Source organism: Aspergillus homomorphus (assembly GCF_003184865.1).
Source record: "Aspergillus homomorphus CBS 101889 unplaced genomic scaffold BO97scaffold_60, whole genome shotgun sequence".
NCBI lineage: Eukaryota > Fungi > Ascomycota > Eurotiomycetes > Eurotiales > Aspergillaceae > Aspergillus > Aspergillus homomorphus.
Genome location: NW_020291946.1, coordinates 1 through 19,182, shown reverse-complemented (window position 1 = coordinate 19,182; position 19,182 = coordinate 1). Strand labels below are relative to the sequence as shown.

Below are 19,182 nucleotides of genomic sequence, written 5' to 3'. Positions count from 1 at the left end.
GACTCCGCGGGTGGTGCCTTCTCCTTCACAAAAGTGGCGGCACCCGTATCAGGCAGCAAAACATTTCAGTTAGTCACTACACTGCTACTAACAATAGTAGAAGCATGCAGATTAATCTCATGATCGAATGATTATCTAATGACTAGTACTCTTGACTACAGAAATTCTATCAGGTTTTTCCTTAAAAGCGGCCTCATTGGACCTAGAATAGGAATTTTATCTTGGATTTAGGAAGTATACTTTGATCCTTATAGAGCTGGATGACCAGACCCATGAAATCAAGTCTCCGAAGTACCTGACGCAAAAGCCCAAGGTTCTCCGACCCAGACCAAAGAAAGTCTAGGGATCCTCACTCTCAAACAATTCCTCCTCGTAGACCGAGTGGAGGATTGGGGCCATGCGAGAGACAGGAAACATCGGGAAAGGCGAATCGGGTAAAAGCCCGCGTTCAGTCAACGTGGCTTCCATCTTGTCCATGATCTCCCTGTAATTCCGGTTCCACTCCGCAGAGGGTGGAGAAGTGGACGGCTCCTGGCCTGGCTCCGGCTTGAGTAGCACATGCCGCCATAGCTCCTGGAAAAAGGGCCGGAAGGCCGAGACCGCCCACCAGGACGCCTGCTCCTCGTGGCCCTCGCGCGCCATATTCTGCAGCTGCGGCCAGACGATATCCCACGGTCCCGCCGAGATGGAGGTCTTGTCGCGTAGGCACAACAAGACCATTGATTCGGCGTATCGCGCCAACCGGATCCCCTTGGCGGTCAGACCACCAGTACTACCACCAGCCGTCGACTCGTCGAGGGTGATCAGATCGTAGAAACGGTCGTCTGGGGCCGGCGGCCCCAGCGTGGGTGCTGGCAGATTCCAGAGGTAGTCGCTATGTCGGAATAGCTGGAGCAAGACATCGCCCCTCCGGTTGACCACTGAATCGTAATCGAAGCCCTCGTCGTGCTGCTCCCAGAGCCGGGCATCGCCATCTTCAAACGGACCCCGCCGCACATAGAACGCGTGGGCCGGCACGAACCACCCCTGATAAGCCGATACGGCCTGACAGGGTATGAGCTTGCGAGTCTCCTTCCATGCACGGGGCCGGTCGTCGAATTTGGCATTCCGCAGAACTTTCACGGCTTCTCCCAGAAGGTCGTCTGGAACGTCCAAATCAATGGTCGGGTCCATATAAAGTCGGTCCTCCTCTACCCTCGCCCTGAATAAGCAGCGATTCATCAGACCCACCGGGACCCCGTTCTCCTCAAGATGGTTGACTACCTGGAAAACCCAGGCAATGTCGATCCGCTGATCTGCGGAGTACTCAAATGAAGCCATGATTGGGATGGTTATTTGGAGTGCAACTAGATCTGTCTGGTACGAGTGTTTGATATTTGAGGATTGATTTTAACCCTCTTGGCTCGACATGGGCCTATTTATAACTGGTATCTCGAGGCCGAGCTCGTGACATTCAAAGATGAATGATACCGTCCCTCGTGATAGAACTTCTTTGTGATTTGATGTAGGCCGGGTATTGTCATCCCAAGTATTGTCATCTCGTAGGCTGGAGATTGTCCCTTCCGTTTAATCGAGTAAGACAAAGCCCATAGAACAACATATTTCCAGCTTTACCGATAGTGAAAGAAAACCCTAAGTCACATACCTTGGTAGGCATCCCTTCATCGCAATGGGGATGACCTTCTCGTGAAGCGGCTAACAAACCAGCCATCAAAGTCGAAAATCAGAATTCCAGACACCGATCAGACGTCCGGGCTGAAGCGACTCATCCTGCGAATTCTGGCGCCATAAATGTAGCAAAGAATAGGGACTGGGAACAGGATGGCAGTTAAGCATCCCAGAAGTGTCATGGCCCAATTGACCCCCAGTTTATGGAACTAGGAAAATTAGGGATAGCCGGCAAGATGGAACAAGTTACATGAATCGGGCTCACCATGGCTGTTGCGAACATAGGAAAACCGGCACCCAGACACGACCGAAAGAGAGTGTTGGCTGCCATTGCAGAGTTTGCGTTCAGCTTGTAGACATCGATGATATAATTCAGACCCTACAATATGGTCAAGGCCCGTACACTGACTTGGGGCAAATTAGGGATCAGCTTACCTGCAAGAAGATCAGCAACACCCCGATTCCAATAGCACCTCCAGCTATGACCTCCGGGACCCAGATGATGGACTTGTTAGATGTCCATCCAAACCAGAACATCCCGATCAGAAGCACCGCTCCGCCAAGTATCATCGGCAGGAGTCGCTCTTCTGGGGCCACTGATCCCTGTTCAACCATGATTCTCTTATAGCGAGTTATAGTAAACGTGATAATAATGCCCACAGCTATCAGAACTTCAACAGTGAAGGCTAGGAAGGGTAGCTCTCCGACGCCCGCATCCCACTCGCGTACTTCCTGGAAGGCGATAGGATAGACTTCGAAGCACAGGTAGAGAAAGCCATAGATAAATCCCATATACAGAGTGACCAGCAAGAGAATCGGTTCTTGAAATAGCATCAAGATAGGGCGTAGAAGATACCGCTCGAAAATATCGCGAGGCTCCGTGCTCTGCGCCTCTGCTGGAGCATGAAATGCCCAGTTTTTGGCGTGGAAGCGCAACCTTTTGGCCTTTTTTATTTAAAAGGACGGGCTCAAAGGTCTCTGGAACCAGAATGAATCCGATAATGCCGAAGAAAGCCGCCATGATTGGTGTTAACTATGCGGTCCATCGCCATCCCAAATGGGACATCGTCACGAAACCGCCAACGATAGGACCTGCAACTGGACCGATGAAAATACTTGCCGCGAATACAGCTACTGCGATTACTCGCTGAACAGGATCAAACATATCAGCCAAGTTGCCACTGACCTGATAATCATTAGCAATATCAACAACAAACAGTCTCAAAAGAAGGAAAAGGATTTAGTAAGGGCCATACAATAGCTAGCGGAGAACTCCCAAAGACACCTTCAAGAAAGCGACAAATGAAGATCGTCTGGAGATTCTGAGCCACAGCTACAGGTATCTGAAAGATAGCAAAGACGAGAAACCCAATGAAGAGGGGAGTTCTCCTCCCATAGAGCTCCGAGAGTGGCCCAAAAATCATGGGCCCTAGCGCGAATCCGAGGACGAACAGACTCGTTCCCAGGATCATCACCTCTTCTGATACCCCGTATTCCTTCGCCGTGACCGTAGTGGCAGTGCTGAAAACCGAGGATGCGAACGTCACGCAGAAAGTAATCAGGCCTAGGTTGATAGTGATAACATACTTTCGGAATGTGGACATGTTTGAGGGCCGTTTCTACAGGGCCTTTAGCATGGAAAAGGATCGGTTCTTTCGGGAAGCCGAAGCGTACGGAATCCTCATCTCCATCCCAGCACACGAGATCGGAGGTCATTTTGGAGTCGTCCGCGCTGCGGCTGGGCATACGCTCTTTGTCTGAATCCGGATCGACCAGGAACCTCTGGGACAGTGGAGTCGAGTTTGACATGAGGTCAGGCATTGGGCTAAAGATCAAATCGAACTTGCTTGAATGTTGATGGTAGTTGAGGGATAACTAGGAGGCCCTACCAAAGAACGGCAAACCGTGATGGAAAGAAGACTGAATGTTTGCCGATAGAACTGCACTCGTGAACGCCGAAGGGCCACCCGGCTTTTATAGTTACAGCAAATCCAAGCCAGGTTGCAGCTTCGAGCCGGAAATGCCAATGCCTTGTCCTGGGAACAGTCTCTACCGCTCAAGTCCGCTGACCCAGGGGCTCGATAAAAGATGACATGGGCCACCATATTGAAGGCCAACGGATATGACCTTTCCAAACATCACCGGGAAAGTCTAATCGGATGCGATTGCCTCCTGGAACTGACCTACTCCATGCATTTTGGAGCATGAGCTTTGTGGAATTCTCGGTTGAAAGCCGAATTCCAAAGCCGATTGAAGAAGCGCCAACAGACCGGCTCTAATTCCGAGACTTGTGCAATTCGTCCGATGGTGAGCCTCAGCTGGGATGAACTTGTCTGATTCTAAACGACCTTGAATCTCTGATGCCATCCCCCCATTGTTCGTCCAATCCGAATGGCTGTTGACATATTACTTCGCCGAGCGCGGCAGAAAATGCTAAGGTAATCGGTATATTTCCTGCTTTGGGTACGGCAAAGGCAAAGCTTCTTAAAGCTACATGACATCACTTGTTGTCTACCAAGGTCAATTTACTTCAGGCCTGGTACCATAAAAATGAGAAAACAGCGGTACTCCCTGGAGTCTCGGCGCAGTTCGGCGAGACGGAGATCCGGTACTCGTATGAAAACCCGGGGAGTCAAATCTTGACAGAATACTGTGTTTGAATTGGAACAATTCCTATAGCACCCTTATTGACAGTGAATAAAATAAGGCACAATTTGGACTAGTATCGAGAAGTAATCTATTGACAGGACACAAGGGGGAGTTTTCGGCATGTTCAATTTTCTGTGCACTTCGATGCCTTCATAAATCACAGATGTCGGACATGTTCGGTTGAAGCTCCCTCATTCCTCGACATGAAACTCTATATGAAGTTCATGTTTCGGGGTTAGTTAGTAATAAGATGACATGCTGCTTATAAGTCAGCGAGTTGTAGGATCTAATAAATATCATGTGATGCATCATATTCATGCATAAGGCTGACCATCAGTTCATAGCACTGGCCCATCTGAGACTAATAAGACCAAGCGCAAGAACTTGAGTAGCTTATACAGTGATGTGTACAAAACCCTATCTTAAGTGTTACATGTTAAATGTTATGGATGGCTCTAAGAAGGCGATAGCCCGGGCACTTATAATAGTAAATTAGCACTAATATAAGGCCACGTACAGGCACGGATGATCAACATGACTGACATAGCACGACAACAATAAATGTTCTTCTATACAGTGTCCGATGTAACTACAAAGGATTTGTGTATGTTGACCCCGCTTATGCCTTTAGGCTTGGGGTTGAGGTCCTCCTGGCTACTGTGTGGGCTCCCGGCGGAAGTCTGTATCGTCGTGACCACGCCCTGAGAGTCTTCCGGGTCGAGATCCGGGCGCCAGTACTTCGTCGCGTTGCTCTGTGATGCGTGAGTTGCATGGCAGATCGAGCTTGAAAGAGGCATGCTACCAGCGGTCCTCTTGCTTCGCGTGGCGCCGTAGCTGGCGTCGCCAAGCCAGCGGAAAAGAGGACGTAGAGTAACTAGACAGCCAGCTGTGATGCCGAGACCAGCTTCGACATTGGACCAGATCGAGATCTGCGCAGTCGCGTCTGGAGAATGTCAGTATGACTGATCTGAAATGCTAAACTGCGGGTAAACGCCTAGGAAGAGGATTCGAACTTACAAAGAAACTCCTTGTCGTTGTAAGTGGGAAGAAAAGGAATGCGGACAATGACAGCTGCGCTGGCTCTATTGAAAGTGATTAGTCCAGATCACACAATTAAGTAGCAATGTCCGTAAACAGAACTCACACGCAACCCATGCTCAAAATCCCGGCCAGTGCAGCCTTGGTCCTCGCGCCCATTTGTAGGTTCCAGACTAAGAAGGCAGGCAACAATCCCAAGATTAAGTCACAGACCATGGCCGTAACACTATACAGATAAGCGATATCGATGAGGTAGTCGATAGAGAGGCAAGTTCCAGTGGAGTGGAAACGCTCCCAGAAGTATGATACGGGCTGACATTCTAGGGTCAACATGAACCAGAACACCAGGCCCACGATAATCGAGATGGCGATGACAAACCACAAGAGCATCTTGTGTAGTCGGGAGACGGTGAGACGAAAGAGCGTCAATGCAATTGAGATCTTGGCAACGACCACAGTCACGACGTAGCTTGTTTGCCCTAGCCACCACCACTGACACAGTTAATTGACGTGCTACTGTTAAATTAAGATGGCTTTCCTGATGACATACAAACAAGGCGGTTTCCAGCGTGTCTTTGTCAAGCCACTCGAGTTTTTGGCCCATGCCATACAACGATCCGGTAATACCACATAGTGCAAATAAAACCTCCAGAGCCTATGGCATGTTTTGTTTCATGGTCAGCATGATTGAAGAACAAAGCACGAGGACAATGAGAACATCTAGACACATACCATGGCAAGAACCATCAATGCATCATCCCAGCCAAACGCGCGCACCAGTCGCAGCCGCACAAAGCATCGTAAGCAGACGGAAATGAACGAAAGCCCGAGGAACACCACGGTAACAACGAAAATAGACTCGCTGCGACCTCTAAATTCAACCATTGTAGATTGTTTGAGAGGTGGCGTCGATCACGATTAAGGATAGTGATCTTGGGGCCGATGACATGGTCACCTCAAGGAGGGGAAAGCGACCATCAAGAAGCTCAAGAGATAGGAATTGGTCACAGTGCACCAGATTCCACGCTGCAGACGACGGGTCAGCATTTTAAGGGGATCAGGCTGGCTGCACGAGAAGAAGCTTCTGCGCCAAGGAGCCGGGTCGGATCGGACTGTCTGACATGGAAGTTCTGTTCATGGCATAGCATGGAATGGCACCCAGTGGCAAGAAAGCGACTGGGGATGGGAGCGTGACGAATGAAGCCCTGCTGCTGGAGTTTGAGTGGGGAAGGGATATCTAGGCACGTTCTAAAGAGACCCTCAATGTCATCATGTCATGCCTCTAGGGCTAGCAATAGGATTTGACAGAAATTGAAGATCCAGTGAGGGGAAGGCGCGCCTTAGCAATGACCCAAACAGGCCGATCGGCACTGGGTCACGGGTTAGCAGCGTCGAAGGAAAGATGGCTCCGTAATAATCCCACTCTAACGTGGCCAGGTCCTTGCTTGAGCAGATCCAAGCATATGCACTTTGCCTTGAATGGAAAATGTAGTCAGTAGTCTACTCCGATGGTGCATTGGCGCCAGTGGTTCATGACTCCAGTCTCCGGCACGGGGACACTTCCTTAGGTGGGGAAATTCCCCTCCCAGGCACGGACGCTTTACTACAAACGATTCTAGCATAGATTGGGCCTGCTTGGTCACTGATGACAACAGAAGATGCAGTAAACTAAGTTAGTTGACTAGGAACCCATGATGATGCCTCAAACTTTTCATCTTGTGAGGAACGGCCTGCTGTACAATAAAGAACAGTTGCTCAAAACTGTTGTATTATGCATGCAGACGGGTAACAAGGAATGCACACTGCAGGACATGAACGATTGAATTATGATGGAACGTCACTTTGTATTAGGTTCCCAGGCCCGAAAATTTAAGGAAGGGCGTTGTCGGAGTAAAGTAGTTCTGATGGTGGATAAAACAAAATAGATACAGAGCATTCGACTGGGCCGGTGCGGCAGGAGAGTCAATTCACATTCATCCATGGAACTGAAAAAGCCACTACCCGTCGCAAACGAAGGTTCTGCCCGTTCCCCTGAGACTACTCCGTACTTTGTCCAGAAATAGCAGATTTTAGCATCTGTGGTAAAGGCCTTGTTCTTGTTGCAGAATATCATTTTACCCCATCCAGAACTACTCGTGGTAATCAGCCAGCTAATAATAAGCGATAATATCCTACAGTCGGTCAATCAAAGGAAATCAAGATGGGCAATCTCGGCAAAGGGGATCAAGATTCAGCCTGGACAAAAAGTGAACCAGTTGGACCAATTTTGGTCTTAGAGGGGTAATGATAGACAGTCCCACCAACGGATGTTTCATTTCGATCTTCGACCCTGTCAACACCGTTGGCCTGAACTGAAAGAATACTCTCCCTGACAATAATGCGATGACGACAGCCCAGTGACTTGGTCTCAACCCAAGTATCTGGACCCCGGCTCAAATTCGCTCTCACCATGCATAGCTAGAGGCACTCTTCTGACCATTCTGTGCGGCGATTGAGCGGAGTCTTCGAGTGAAACCATGATAACTCGTGACGGGCAACTGCCGAACGGTCTCCAACTTTGCCCATCTCTTCCTAAGCTCCTAGCCTCCTACCGTACGCTCCTACCCGGCAACACAACTCCACAGTTAATATGAATCTGCCGATCCAGCAAGGGGATCGCATCTGAGGATCTCAGATGGAGTTACACCTTGTTTCACCATTCCACCTTTCTGTTTGGGAAAGCTCGAGTGTGACAACAGAACAACGATCACATCGCCAACAGGTCTAGAGACTAGAGACAATCTCTATCCTGTGCGATAAGTGGCGTGGTTCCGTTTGACTTCCCCCCCCCTTATATGTCTGACAGGTGACAGGTGTCAGCATCTGCCAGGGACCTCACCCGCCCTGCCTAACATTCTCACCGTCTCGCCTAACCGAAACCCGAGCTAGGCCTAGTGCCGCCGGGCTTTCCGTAGCGCAACCACCTCACCATTCAGACCTGCGAATACAGAAAGCCATGCCAGGTGCCATTGCACATCTTTTCCCTTACTCCATTCCAGTCCGAGTCATTCCCAATTTTCGTTAAGTACAGCTCGGAGAAGGGTAGCCGATTCCGGAGCTGCTCCGCCTATGGTTTCCAACACTTGAATGGGTCATAGCGGACCTGGAAGTGGCATTCACGAACCATATCAAGCTCAGCTATTAGTATTGTATAATCTTTGACTCGCTCCACTCTCCATCTTCCCCAATTAATGGGTACGAGTCGAGGACATCTCGTGTGTGCAAAGCACAGCACTTCCTCGTCCCCCCCTCATACGAACAGGGTATGACAGTCTGCACGTCGATCACAGTCCACAGCACACCTTGGTTCAATTTAACAGCGGGGAAGGATCTCGATGAGCCAGCGCATTGTTGTGTTCCCTGATATGCTATAGTGTAACTAACACTGGCAAATCCGGCACCCTCCCTTATCTGACATAGACCCATATCAGTCTCGTCACATGCTATAAGTAGATAAGTAAGGTCCCCACCTCCTGAAACGGTCGTTGCTTGGTTGCACGTTTCATCTGTCATCCCCCGAGAGCAATTTATATTGACTACCTTATATGCTATTTATAAATGATTAAGTGGAGGGCCCTGGTTCTAGACTGCGATTTCGTGTAGGATGCACAAGTTTTCCGTTTCTCGGTTTGCGCGAGCCATTTGGCGCCTGAGTTGTTTCTCATGTGTAACTATGCCTGAATACAACAGTGCACTGCTTGCTGGGATCGCTGGATAGGTTCCCAGAACTCTGAAGAGTCACCTTTGCCCCACGCGATAGATACCTAGCAACGCGGTTTTCTGACCCCATTGAGCTCTAGTACTCTCGTCCTAGACCGTGGCAAGGCGCATATGGATACGATCGACGCCTTACCGGGACACGGAAATGTACATGCTACCGGTACGTGGATCTAGTCTGGAAACAATCAACATGATCATCGACAAAGGAAGCTGTTTGAAGCGCCATAAGTAACAAGGGGGCTTAGAGATACTCAACGGTGGGCCAGTCTTCCCAGCTCGCGTTGACGGCTGATGGGGACCATCTTCATCAGAACGATTCACCTCGATATTGCTAAGCATTGCATTACTAAAAAGGGGGTGGAATTGAACGCACCTGCTCTTCTCTCCTGCAACCTAATAAGGGTGTAGTTGGAGCGTGGAGACTCATATTTCAGATTGGCGAAAATGCCTCGGTAGCGTCATGCTAGATTACCCGTTTAGGACAGAAGCGCAGTAGGCCCGGGGCAATTGGTGATGCGCATCCCCACGCCTAGGCTGGGAATGCTTCCATCTGAAAACCGTTAAGAGCAACGCTGATGCATGAAAAGCTTGAAGGGGGAGTAGCCCCTACGGGCAGAAGCTCATTAGATAGTCTCTCTCTGTTCTATATCATTCGCTGATATCCATTGATCTCCAAATCAATTATTCTATGTTAGCTCGTGGCCAGTTGCACGTGAATACTCAATCTCTGGACTTCTCTCAGTCATCAATGCGCTGCCGTCTATCTCACAATCTCAGCACTTTCAGCTTCGTCTTTGTCAAAATTGGCGGACGCAGCGACTAGAGCGACTTGCGCTGGATCATCTCTTCGCGAAATGATTCCTGTTTTGTTACACTTGGGAAGGAGAGACAAACGGTGTATCCCTTGGGTGTTAGAGACAGTTCAAATTTGAGGAGTGATTATACACCCGCTGGAGTTCGGCATGCTGCTAAGCTCGCACTCTTCTGATAGATGTACGCCATTCAAACCGTAGTTCAAGTGGCTCAAGACTCGATATACCGAGGGCATGCACGTTGTAATGATGCTTAGATACATTATGACCCTACTATGGGTGTAAGCCGGGGTTAGAAAGGCAGACATCCATGTCAAAGGCGTCTTACTGATTGCACAGATCCACGTTGACGAATGGCCCTAAAGATGCACTATTAGTGGTTACCGTCTCTTCTCGCACGTCACCCAGCTGATTACAGACATGTTGGATCAGTTGACTGCAGGTAGTCCGAAAGATATACCATCTCAACAAAGTTGGTGACTACTACCCTGAACAAAAGTCAGCATGCATGTACTCTAGCCATTTCCCAAAGAATATCTTGCAGTAATCGGCCCGAGAACGCCGCGAGTACCTGGAGCCGCGTTCGCAGCGCCATCTGTACACCCCGAAGCATGGCTATGGATATAATCAAAAACGCGAGGTATATTGCGATATTGATGGCCATAATGGAATAAGTGATTGCCCCCTAGAGCCTATTAGCAAGAGAATACATTAGTCGAAAATGTGGATCAGCAAGCCTTACTTTGCCTATACACCGGCTTGGAGAGAACTTCCATCGAGGCGGCTGGCATTGTAGGGTTGTCGCAAGTAAAGCGAATATTGTCCAGACTGCATTGAAAGTCAGAGTTATGACGCATGTGCTTCTGATTGTTCGATTCGGTGTTATATTATAGATGAGCTGGCATGTTGAGATCATGAATAGTGAGAGGGCTAGGATCAACAAATGTTGAGCGGCATAAAAAAACTGCAGGGAAAGAGAATATATGAGTTTGATGTTAGTACGGTATTTTGGGAGAGTGCAGCGGACTTTATCAGACTGATTTGATTGAGTATCAGAGGGCTGTTATGTCTCCCAAGACCGGAATCAGCGGCAAACTGAGTGAGGAGACTCTGGAAAGACGCAACAATCTGTTGGCGTGGTCAACAAAAGTCACTAATAATAAAAGATACTGATGGGGGAATACAAACCCACCAAGGCGATCAGAAGAGGAATATCTGTGCTGGCCATGAACGTCCGAGAGTATATATTGATACTCACCTTTATGGCCACAACAATAACAGTCATGCACAAGAGAATGTAAGCATCCAGTGTGATGACAGCGCCTCGATTGTCTGGCGTGATTGTTGCTAACGGAGCAAGGAACTCAGTAGACGACATGGCGAATACTTGCGATGAGGGAGGTAGTTGGGATCATGAGAAATATAGAAACATTTCGCAAATGAGCGGAAATCACGAACCGTCCCATGGTCTCACTCATGACGACACTACCCCCACTCACCTGGCTTCTGATCCAAAGGGCAAGGTAATTACAAGTATTTTGAACAGGAACTTGATATCCCAGACTCGGGAATGCAGCTCGTCTGTCCCGAAATTGTCGTATTCGTACTCCGGACAAAGAATAGCAGATTAACACCTCCACACCAATGCTTAGTTCGCTCAAGGATCTGCCTCTGACTGAGAAAATTGGGAGGGGTGCATGATAGTGTGGTGTTGGGGAAACTCGACTGGTTAAACCCCTGTCATGTTGATGGCTTGGTTCCAGGCTAAGACATATAGGAACTCAATGTCTGTCCGCCTCCCAGTATCTCGCAACCCAGCGTGCGATACTCGGGCCCCCTCCTCAATCGGCTCTTAATGAGCCGTCCCCCCCATTGCCCTGTACACCATAGAGGATCGCCAGCCACGGCCTACTCATCGGTATAAACCTAAGCCACGACTCGAGGTATGCAGATGACTCTGAAGACTTAGACCATACTAGTACGACACAGAGATACTTGGGCTTCTTGCCCATGCTCTCCTTTGCAGCAACTTTACAAGCATCATGGGAATCTTTGGCAGGCAGTCTATACGCGGGACTACTCAATGGAGGCCCCGTGGTCATCATATATGGACTCACCTTATCCTTTGTTGGTTCTTTGAGTCTGACACTGTCGATGGCGGAGATGGCTTCAATGTGAGGATGCTGCGTCAATGTGGAGCTCATCGTTGTCCTGTTTTCTGACCACGATGCCTGTCTAGTAATCCTGTTGCTGGAGCCCAGTACCGTTGGACATATGAGCTTGCACCCGTTGCTCCACGATTTCTTAGTTTTATCCAAGGTAAGATCTGATCTCTGGTCCCGCATGTGTGTTTCCTAGCTAACGACTGCATACAATGCTAGGATGGGTCACGGTAAGCCAACAAACTCAGGCACTACTCGACATGTCTAATAAAAATGGAGGTCGTTGCATGGTGGGCGAATGTGGCAATCGGGCCATGTCTGGTTGGAACGGAAATCCAAGGACTTCTCATTCAGAACTATCCTTCATGCAAGCCCCAGAACTGGCATGGAACACTCCTTGTGTTTGCAGTACTGATTTTGCCATTACTGGTGAACATCTTCGCGCGCCGCCTTCTAGCACCATTTGAAGTATGGTCGGGCATAATTCATTTGCTTTCGTACCCTGCAATAATGGTTGTCATGATCGTTCTTGGACAGAGACACACGAGTTTGTATGGACAGAATTTGTGACCGACCAAAGCGGATGTCACAATCATGGAGTGATATACTCTATCGGCTTGCTGACAGCAGCCTTTACATTGAGCAGTAAGGTCATCAAGATTGGTTCTGTGATGTGATCATTCTTCAAGACGCTAGAGCGGTCAACAGGTTTTGACGGTCTCATTCACATGTCGGAGGAAGTGAACGATGCGCCAAGAGCCGTGCCACGATCGATGTTATGGGGCTTGGTCTTGAACGCTACTCTCGCATTCGGACTCGCTATCGCTCTACTGTATTTCATGCGTGACTACAGTGCTGTTCTCAAATCTGCGACGGGGTACCCTATCATTGAGATATTCTACGTTCAGACAGGATCCAAAGCTGCAGCGAGTGCGATGATGCTTCCCCTTCTCCTCTCTGGATTCTACTCATCCTTCAATGTTCTAACATCGGTCAGTCGTCTCACATGGGCTTTCGCTCGAGACGAGGGGTTTCCCTTTTCAGCATTCTTCTCTCATGTTTCGCCACGATATACTCTACGTTCCCTCTTTCTCGTGACAGCCATAGCCGTGTTAATCGCACTTATTAACATCGGGTCTTCCGCTGCGTTCAACGCAGTACTGTCGCTAGACACTTTAGCCCTCTATATCTCTTACCTTGTTCCTGTCCTCTTCATTTTGATGAAGCGCATACGCAACCCACAAAACCTCCAATGGGGCCCATATAATCTTGGCAAATGGGGCATACCGATCAACATCTTCGCCTTGCTGTACGGCACCTACATCACCATCTTCCTCCCCTGGCCAGAGACCCGACCGGTTACAGCGTCCAACATGAATTATGGGGCCCCTGTCTTTGGCATTGCGCTGCTATTCGCGGTCGTCGATTGGTTTGCGCCTGGTCACAAGAAATGGAACGGCCCCACGCTTGTGATAGCGCCCAAGTAGCCAAAAGATGGCTTGGTAAAGTTGCTGACCAACTCTTAGTCATGTTATGAAATAGTCTATAGATCGTTCTAAGCAATGCCCTTCCTTATGACGGTATGTTAACTGCTGGATGAAGCACGGGGGAGCATGTCCTCAAGGAACGGCGACTCTTCCTCATACTTTAGGCAGTAGAGATACGAAAAACCAGCGCAGACCAATATTCTTCTATAATTAACATGCAAGAAGTCTCAGACTCTCACGAATATATGTATGTACATTTTTCAAAACTGCGCTCCTTGAATATGCCGAATGTTCCTGACATCAACTATTTCTTCACAGATATCTACCACTTGGCCTCAGGGCTGTCCATGAATGCCTTGAGGATCTGGACCCGCTCCTGGAGAGCCGGAACCTCACGGTTCAGGCCCTCCAGCACCTTAGCCTGGTCGCTACCCAGCTTGGCGTAGAAGTCCTTGCGGTAAGGGCAGGCGGACATGGCAGCGGAGAAGAGGGGCTTGATGACGAAGGAGTGGTGGGGCTTGAGGGTGCCACCGTAGGCGTTGCGGAAGGAGTCGGCGACCTCGGAGGAAGGGTTGTCGACGTTGTGACGGAGAGCCTGGCCGGTGAAGTCAAGACCTCTGTGAGACCGAACGGTTAGCTGTATCCTTGAAGGGGGCCGTAACGGGCCATGCGCGATGGATCCTTAAAATGCGGCTGCATGTTGCCTGGAAGGGGAGCGGGGGTTAACCCAACCTCATGAGCCAGAGGAGACCCTCGGTGGCGACGTGCTTCTTGGTCTTGAGCTCGTTCACGACAAGCTCCTGGAGAGTCTGGGACTCGGCGGGAGCAGCCAGGAACCTGTCCCGGACTTTCTGTGATGGGGTTAGAAGCCAGCGATAGTTGAATGCGGGGTATGCTATCCGAACCTTGATGTTGCCGGTGAGATCGTTCTTGACAACGCCGAAAGCCTTGGACTCCATGAGGTCTAGAGGTTGAAGTTAGCATCTTGAGCTCGGTGAAGTGCCACATCATTCCCAATGAGGCTACGTACCGAACAAGGTGGTCAGAGACTCAGCAGCGTCGAGGAACTCCTGGGTTGCGATGCCGTTGGCGGTGATGGGGACGTCCGCGAAGGACTTGATGCCGTCGAACCAGGTAGCCATTTTGGTGATGGTAGAGGAAAGAAGTGGATAATGCAAGTACGAAGAGACAAGGTGGAATGACAGGAAATAATGAAGAAAGAGGGACTAGAGTAATCAGGGGGTCGAGGAGCTTTAAAAGGCAACGTGGAGGGGAAGTGGAGGGCAGCTCATCAACAACCACCCACGGCGGCCTGTCACACTCACCGCCGTAGGGGAGCGGGACACGCAAGCGGCGAGGTCGAGACCAATAAACAAAGCGGGTCGCCTCGCCCCTGAGCCCTGGTTATGTCAGCGCTTTGTTTCACTTGACTTAAGACAAAGCGTGCAAACAGACTCAGGCGACAAGGCATACAGGCACACAGGCATCAGCATTTTGGGAAAGGGGGGAAAGCTCCAGAGAGCGACGTCATCGACTCCAGGCCAAGACTCGACCCCAGTGTCGGTTCCTGGCCGATGCCAGATCTGCATCTCAACCTCCATCTTTTCCTGGTTCGATTGCAAAATCATCCTTTGTCCTTGAGGACATCCTAGCTTTCTTTCTCCCGGAGAATTACAGGAGATGTCATGACCTCTCGTTCGGCTCCGGAGCAGCATTCCAGTGACGGAATGTCTACTGATCCTTGTCTCGGATATCAAGGCTCCAAGTATCGCGGGCTAGATCCCGACTCCCATACTGCAGAGAAATTGGTATGTGCTTACCTACAATCGTCGAGCCGGTTGCTGATCTGGCGAAGCATCATGCCTCCCCCAAGCACATCCATATGACGAATCGGCGGTTCTTCATCGGCCCAATCCCGCAGGGCTGGTTGCAGAATCACCGCAAGTCATGGTGGAGGTCGAGGCTAAGGCTTAGTAAATACTCCTCGAGAACTGTCACTTTCTCTGCTGATCCCATGGTCGCGCGTTACACTGAGGAGTATGACAGTGAGGAATATGAATCATCTCCCGAAGAAGAGTCAGCTGGTCTGGCCGACACAACAGAAGACGAGGAAACAGAACGGGACCTAGAGGACGAGATCAGTGATCGCGAGTCGCGCCTGCGAAAGAGCTTACAAACTATACCCTACACTCTCTCCGAGGAGCACGAAGTCTCGCGAACGATCACTGCGGATACTAGCCAGTCAATTTCGAGCTCAACAGCGAACTACGAAGGCGCGTCTACTAGGAGACAAGATGGCGGCTCTGCTTACTACACGGCGCATGAGCGCGGCCCTAGCGATGCATCCCTGGAACCCAGCATGGTGCAACAGGAGCAAGCCACGCAGGAACAGGACAGGCAAACTCTACAGGTTCCTAGCCAATATGCCGAGAGTCAGTCAAGCCCCATGATTCCTGCTAGCGATCATGGATCCACAACTGGGTTGCTAAGGCCAGCTTCGCGATCCAAAGGAAAGGGAAGGCTACCTTCGACGGCAACATCTACAGATTTAGAGCAGCATGAGCCTCGTGTTGAGAGCGATGAAGAGCAATCGATTCCGCAAGGGAAGCGAGTGCGAAGCAACCCTTTACACCCTTTTCACAAGAAGGCGGTCAAATACAACCTGGATGACAATCTACTGGACAAACAACAACGGCTTTTCTCTCGCATATCAAGGACACAGGGAGTGTTGTCGCGACACCGCCCCCACCGGCGGAAAATCCAAGAAGGGGAGGTACTGAAAGCAGAGAAAATGCTCGTCCGAATTGAGGAGACACTACAGGATAAGCTCCCCGACGACTATACGGAAAATGATAGTCTCAAGTCCGAAAACCGAGTCGTGGATCAATGGCGCGAATACCTCGTGGCGTGTCGAGTATCTTCTAATCCAGATGCGCCATTCTCCCTGCAGATGTACAAGACTCGTGTCATTCCTGAGGTCCAAAAAGCCGGCACGCGGGTTTCACCGCAGTATGATATACCACTGGGTCGCAAAAAGACCAAGGTCAACCTTTACTCCCACTTGGACAAGACAATTGTCCTCTGGGGCCCCTGCAAGCGTGGGACGAAGATCTTTATCATACGGCCAAAGTCTGCGGCGCATGCTATGGAATGGTACACCTTCCTGAGCCAGGTGCTAGGAAAGCGCCGTCCGTCATCACTCCCAATCTATGTCCCCGACCTTGGCGTGTCACTCGTGTTCAAAAATCCCTTCGAACAACTTGAAGCAATATATTCGAAGAAAGGGAAGGGTGGTGTGTTGGGCCGAGCTGCAACAGAGGAGAAATCTGTCGCCGCAGCCATTGTACGTGGGTGCTTGGAAATGCTGGAGCACCGCCCTGAATGGGCCGAGGTCCTGAATCGCTGGATGAAAACTGAGATCATGGGGCTTGCGTGGAAACGGTATGATCGATTGGAATGGGTGTTCGGCAGCAACGAGGCGAACATGTACGGATCAATCGCGATGCATACCACTCACGAGCTTGAGCTGCGACCGAGGCAACATTATCATACGCATGTCAAACACGACACCGAAAAAGAGGATGAGCCTGCGCCCGTGGAAGGGTTCCTTGTGCGCCTCACGTCACAACGTGGCGTACATCAGCGGTTAAACAAGATGTTCTTCAAAAGACTGTATTTCTTTACCCAAGATCACCACTTGTTTTTCTGCAGGCCCTCAAAATCACTACCTCCAGCACCTCCAAAGCTTGACCGCGATGCGTCGACTATGCCCACAACCCAACAGATCATGGATGCTTCTCCTCTTTCTTACGACATTGATCCCTATCCGTTACAAGACGGAGAGATTACATGGTTGTCAAGTGGTAATAAGGAACACGTTGTGAAACATGACGAGGAAGCCTACGCGCAACAGCAAAGAAACGCCCATAACATCGAGCATGCGGACGGCTTCCTTGATCTAAGTCGGGTAAAAGAAGTCCGTAATGTTCACCGTGATAGCTGCCCTGCCGATCCCAATCTCGAACAAGGGCCGGATGTCGAATTCCATTCTGACGCGAGAGACTCGCACAGGGATGACGGTGCTACGAAGCAGTTCGATGATGACAGGACGTTCGAGATGCTATTGCACAATGACCTTGTTGTTCGATTCCAGGCGTACGATGAAATCACAAAGAATGAATGGATGAAACGGCTGGATGCCTTGGTGAAATACTGGAAAGTCCGGCTGGCGGCTGATGCAGCAGAGTTGAAGGTCCTGCGGCAGCGCAACCAGGAGCTTCTTGGCATTGACGAGGAGATGGAGTCAATCATGGGGCAATTTGCGCGAAAGTGGGAGGTCAAGAAAGCCGAAGCCTCGCCCTTGTTGCACAACATCTGCGCTCTGTCAGGCTGTCGGACAATCAAGGTAGGCCGCACTCCGCTACGACAGTGATCAAGGTATTGACTCGAGTTGCAGATGTCCGGACAGCTGTATCGGAAGCCTCGTCGTCACAGCACCTTCAAGCGGTGCCATGTAGTCCTCATGGCCGGGAAGTTGTTGATATTCCGGACCTCCCTGCGAAAGCGTAACGGCGCCGAAGTGCCTCATATACACCAAAGCTTGGAGACTACCATTGACCTAGCCGACTGCTATATTTACTCGGGTCTTCTGACCGATTCGGATCTGCTCTACACAAACCAGACTTTTGACAGCAATCGGCCCGGCCACCAGTCCCTCCCTCGCGTCTACCTCTCTACCGACGTGTACACAAGCAGTGACGAAGATACTGCGATCGCGTTCGTGATCTGGCAGCCTCTCCGCAAGAACTACTTCCGATCGCGCGAATACGGCACCAAGGGAGAAAAGCGGCAGCGACTGAAGCAGGTGTCGACGCTGGGCGTGCACGGGCGAACCATCGTCTTTAAGGCGCGCAGCCGTGTCGAGAAGGATCGGTGGGTGTTGAGTATAGCATCCGAGATTGACCGAATGCAAAATGACCGACCGGAGGATGTGCGGATAATCTCTCAGCAGAACTAGCGACTGCAGCTTCTAGGTATGTAGTAGTTAACGTTAAATGCCTGCGCGCGTGCAGCTCTAAAGGTCTAGTTTATATACGAGCGAAGGCGCGCGAGAGAGAGAAGTTTATGTACATAGTAATCGAACACACATGATGTACTGTACAGTACTGTACCAACGAGTGCACAGCACAGTCTACGACAGCTGCGGAGCCTCCAACTGCACGGCCTCCTTGACCACGCGCTCCCTGACCTCTTGCCTATAATTATCCCCAAATCTGCGCTCGACATCGCCCTCAACTCGCCCCTTCTCCCAATCCTGCCAATCCAACCACCGCCACCGGGGCCACAGCACAGCCAACACCCGGCCGGTAATCAGACTACAACTGACCGGACCGTAGGTATTACTATCCATGGACTTCCGCGGATCCTGCGCATCACCCTCCAACCACACATGATTGAACGGCACAATCTGCGACTCCTTCATGCAGGGCTCCCGAGTTGTAATCCGGTCACCGGGGAGCCCGACAACGCGCTTGATGGCCGTGTGTCGCGGATTCGCGGGGGATCTATACCACCAGGCCGAGATATTAGCAATGCCATTAACACGTA

The 19,182-nt window shown here is 50.3% G+C and overlaps 8 protein-coding genes across 8 annotated transcripts; 2 read left to right on the top strand and 6 right to left on the bottom strand.

The window, feature by feature from the left end:
- Nucleotides 1-313: 313 nt before the first annotated feature.
- BO97DRAFT_463378 (uncharacterized protein) lies at nucleotides 314-1,436 on the bottom strand. Its single transcript, XM_025699458.1, has one exon. It carries the CDS (start codon nucleotides 1,318-1,320, stop codon nucleotides 340-342), a length of 981 nt encoding a protein of 326 aa, XP_025546822.1. The 5' UTR covers nucleotides 1,321-1,436; the 3' UTR covers nucleotides 314-339.
- Nucleotides 1,437-1,742: 306 nt separating this feature from the next.
- Nucleotides 1,743-3,477, bottom strand: BO97DRAFT_429050 (MFS transporter; the record flags this gene model as incomplete). The annotated part of the gene is made up of 6 exons (XM_025697343.1): nucleotides 1,743-1,877; nucleotides 1,934-2,047; nucleotides 2,104-2,613; nucleotides 2,741-2,854; nucleotides 2,925-3,287; nucleotides 3,343-3,477. 6 exons carry the CDS (start codon nucleotides 3,475-3,477, stop codon nucleotides 1,743-1,745), a joined length of 1,371 nt encoding a protein of 456 aa, XP_025546821.1.
- A 1,238-nt stretch (nucleotides 3,478-4,715) lies between these two features.
- Nucleotides 4,716-6,401, bottom strand: BO97DRAFT_481083 (putative integral membrane protein). The gene is made up of 5 exons (XM_025700796.1): nucleotides 6,088-6,401; nucleotides 5,906-6,010; nucleotides 5,462-5,847; nucleotides 5,335-5,399; nucleotides 4,716-5,260 (listed from the first exon to the last, which is right to left on the bottom strand). The coding sequence occupies exons 1-5, from the start codon at nucleotides 6,238-6,240 to the stop codon at nucleotides 4,887-4,889; spliced, it is 1,083 nt and encodes a 360-aa protein (XP_025546820.1). The 5' UTR covers nucleotides 6,241-6,401; the 3' UTR covers nucleotides 4,716-4,886.
- A 3,659-nt stretch (nucleotides 6,402-10,060) lies between these two features.
- BO97DRAFT_322907 (uncharacterized protein) lies at nucleotides 10,061-11,301 on the bottom strand (the record flags this gene model as incomplete). The annotated part of the gene is made up of 7 exons (XM_025691291.1): nucleotides 10,061-10,196; nucleotides 10,255-10,285; nucleotides 10,347-10,389; nucleotides 10,441-10,611; nucleotides 10,669-10,890; nucleotides 10,929-11,054; nucleotides 11,119-11,301. Coding segments are annotated over 7 exons (912 nt in total), but the record flags the coding sequence as incomplete, so codon positions are not given.
- A 1-nt stretch (nucleotide 11,302) lies between these two features.
- On the top strand, nucleotides 11,303-13,575 carry BO97DRAFT_463352 (amino acid permease; the record flags this gene model as incomplete). The annotated part of the gene is made up of 8 exons (XM_025699457.1): nucleotides 11,303-11,449; nucleotides 11,819-11,869; nucleotides 11,916-12,100; nucleotides 12,166-12,245; nucleotides 12,308-12,312; nucleotides 12,368-12,639; nucleotides 12,669-12,733; nucleotides 12,797-13,575. The coding sequence occupies 8 exons, from the start codon at nucleotides 11,303-11,305 to the stop codon at nucleotides 13,573-13,575; spliced, it is 1,584 nt and encodes a 527-aa protein (XP_025546818.1).
- A 189-nt stretch (nucleotides 13,576-13,764) lies between these two features.
- Nucleotides 13,765-14,874, bottom strand: BO97DRAFT_408786 (GLTP domain-containing protein). Its single transcript, XM_025695937.1, has 4 exons — nucleotides 14,606-14,874; nucleotides 14,481-14,539; nucleotides 14,308-14,426; nucleotides 13,765-14,192 (listed from the first exon to the last, which is right to left on the bottom strand). Exons 1-4 carry the CDS (start codon nucleotides 14,715-14,717, stop codon nucleotides 13,898-13,900), a joined length of 585 nt encoding a protein of 194 aa, XP_025546817.1. The 5' UTR covers nucleotides 14,718-14,874; the 3' UTR covers nucleotides 13,765-13,897.
- Nucleotides 14,875-15,132: 258 nt separating this feature from the next.
- BO97DRAFT_408785 (sporulation-specific 71 family protein) lies at nucleotides 15,133-18,720 on the top strand. Its single transcript, XM_025695936.1, has 3 exons — nucleotides 15,133-15,383; nucleotides 15,431-17,980; nucleotides 18,032-18,720. Exons 1-3 carry the CDS (start codon nucleotides 15,303-15,305, stop codon nucleotides 18,590-18,592), a joined length of 3,192 nt encoding a protein of 1,063 aa, XP_025546816.1. The 5' UTR covers nucleotides 15,133-15,302; the 3' UTR covers nucleotides 18,593-18,720.
- A 46-nt stretch (nucleotides 18,721-18,766) lies between these two features.
- On the bottom strand, nucleotides 18,767-19,144 carry BO97DRAFT_355861 (LexA/Signal peptidase; the record flags this gene model as incomplete). The annotated part of the gene is made up of 1 exon (XM_025692150.1): nucleotides 18,767-19,144. A coding segment is annotated over one exon (378 nt), but the record flags the coding sequence as incomplete, so codon positions are not given.
- Nucleotides 19,145-19,182: the final 38 nt, after the last annotated feature.

What these genes read in the sequence shown, in the direction of transcription:
- BO97DRAFT_463378 (XM_025699458.1), bottom strand. Translation starts at nt 1,320, where the DNA reads ATGGCTTCATTTGAGTACTCCGCAGATCAGCGGATCGACATTGCCTGG.
- BO97DRAFT_481083 (XM_025700796.1), bottom strand. Translation starts at nt 6,240, where the DNA reads ATGGTTGAATTTAGAGGTCGCAGCGAGTCTATTTTCGTTGTTACCGTG. An exon ending in CGCTGGAAACCGCCTTGTTT is followed by an intron (nt 5,848 to 5,905) that starts GTATGTCATCAG and finishes TAACTGTGTCAG; the next exon opens with TGGTGGTGGCTAGGGCAAAC. An exon ending in ATTTTGAGCATGGGTTGCGT is followed by an intron (nt 5,400 to 5,461) that starts GTGAGTTCTGTT and finishes CACTTTCAATAG; the next exon opens with AGCCAGCGCAGCTGTCATTG.
- BO97DRAFT_408786 (XM_025695937.1), bottom strand. Translation starts at nt 14,717, where the DNA reads ATGGCTACCTGGTTCGACGGCATCAAGTCCTTCGCGGACGTCCCCATC. An exon ending in GTCTCTGACCACCTTGTTCG is followed by an intron (nt 14,540 to 14,605) that starts GTACGTAGCCTC and finishes TTCAACCTCTAG; the next exon opens with ACCTCATGGAGTCCAAGGCT. An exon ending in GGTCTCCTCTGGCTCATGAG is followed by an intron (nt 14,193 to 14,307) that starts GTTGGGTTAACC and finishes TCGGTCTCACAG; the next exon opens with AGGTCTTGACTTCACCGGCC.
- BO97DRAFT_408785 (XM_025695936.1), top strand. Translation starts at nt 15,303, where the DNA reads ATGTCTACTGATCCTTGTCTCGGATATCAAGGCTCCAAGTATCGCGGG. An exon ending in CCCATACTGCAGAGAAATTG is followed by an intron (nt 15,384 to 15,430) that starts GTATGTGCTTAC and finishes GATCTGGCGAAG; the next exon opens with CATCATGCCTCCCCCAAGCA. An exon ending in CAGGCTGTCGGACAATCAAG is followed by an intron (nt 17,981 to 18,031) that starts GTAGGCCGCACT and finishes CTCGAGTTGCAG; the next exon opens with ATGTCCGGACAGCTGTATCG.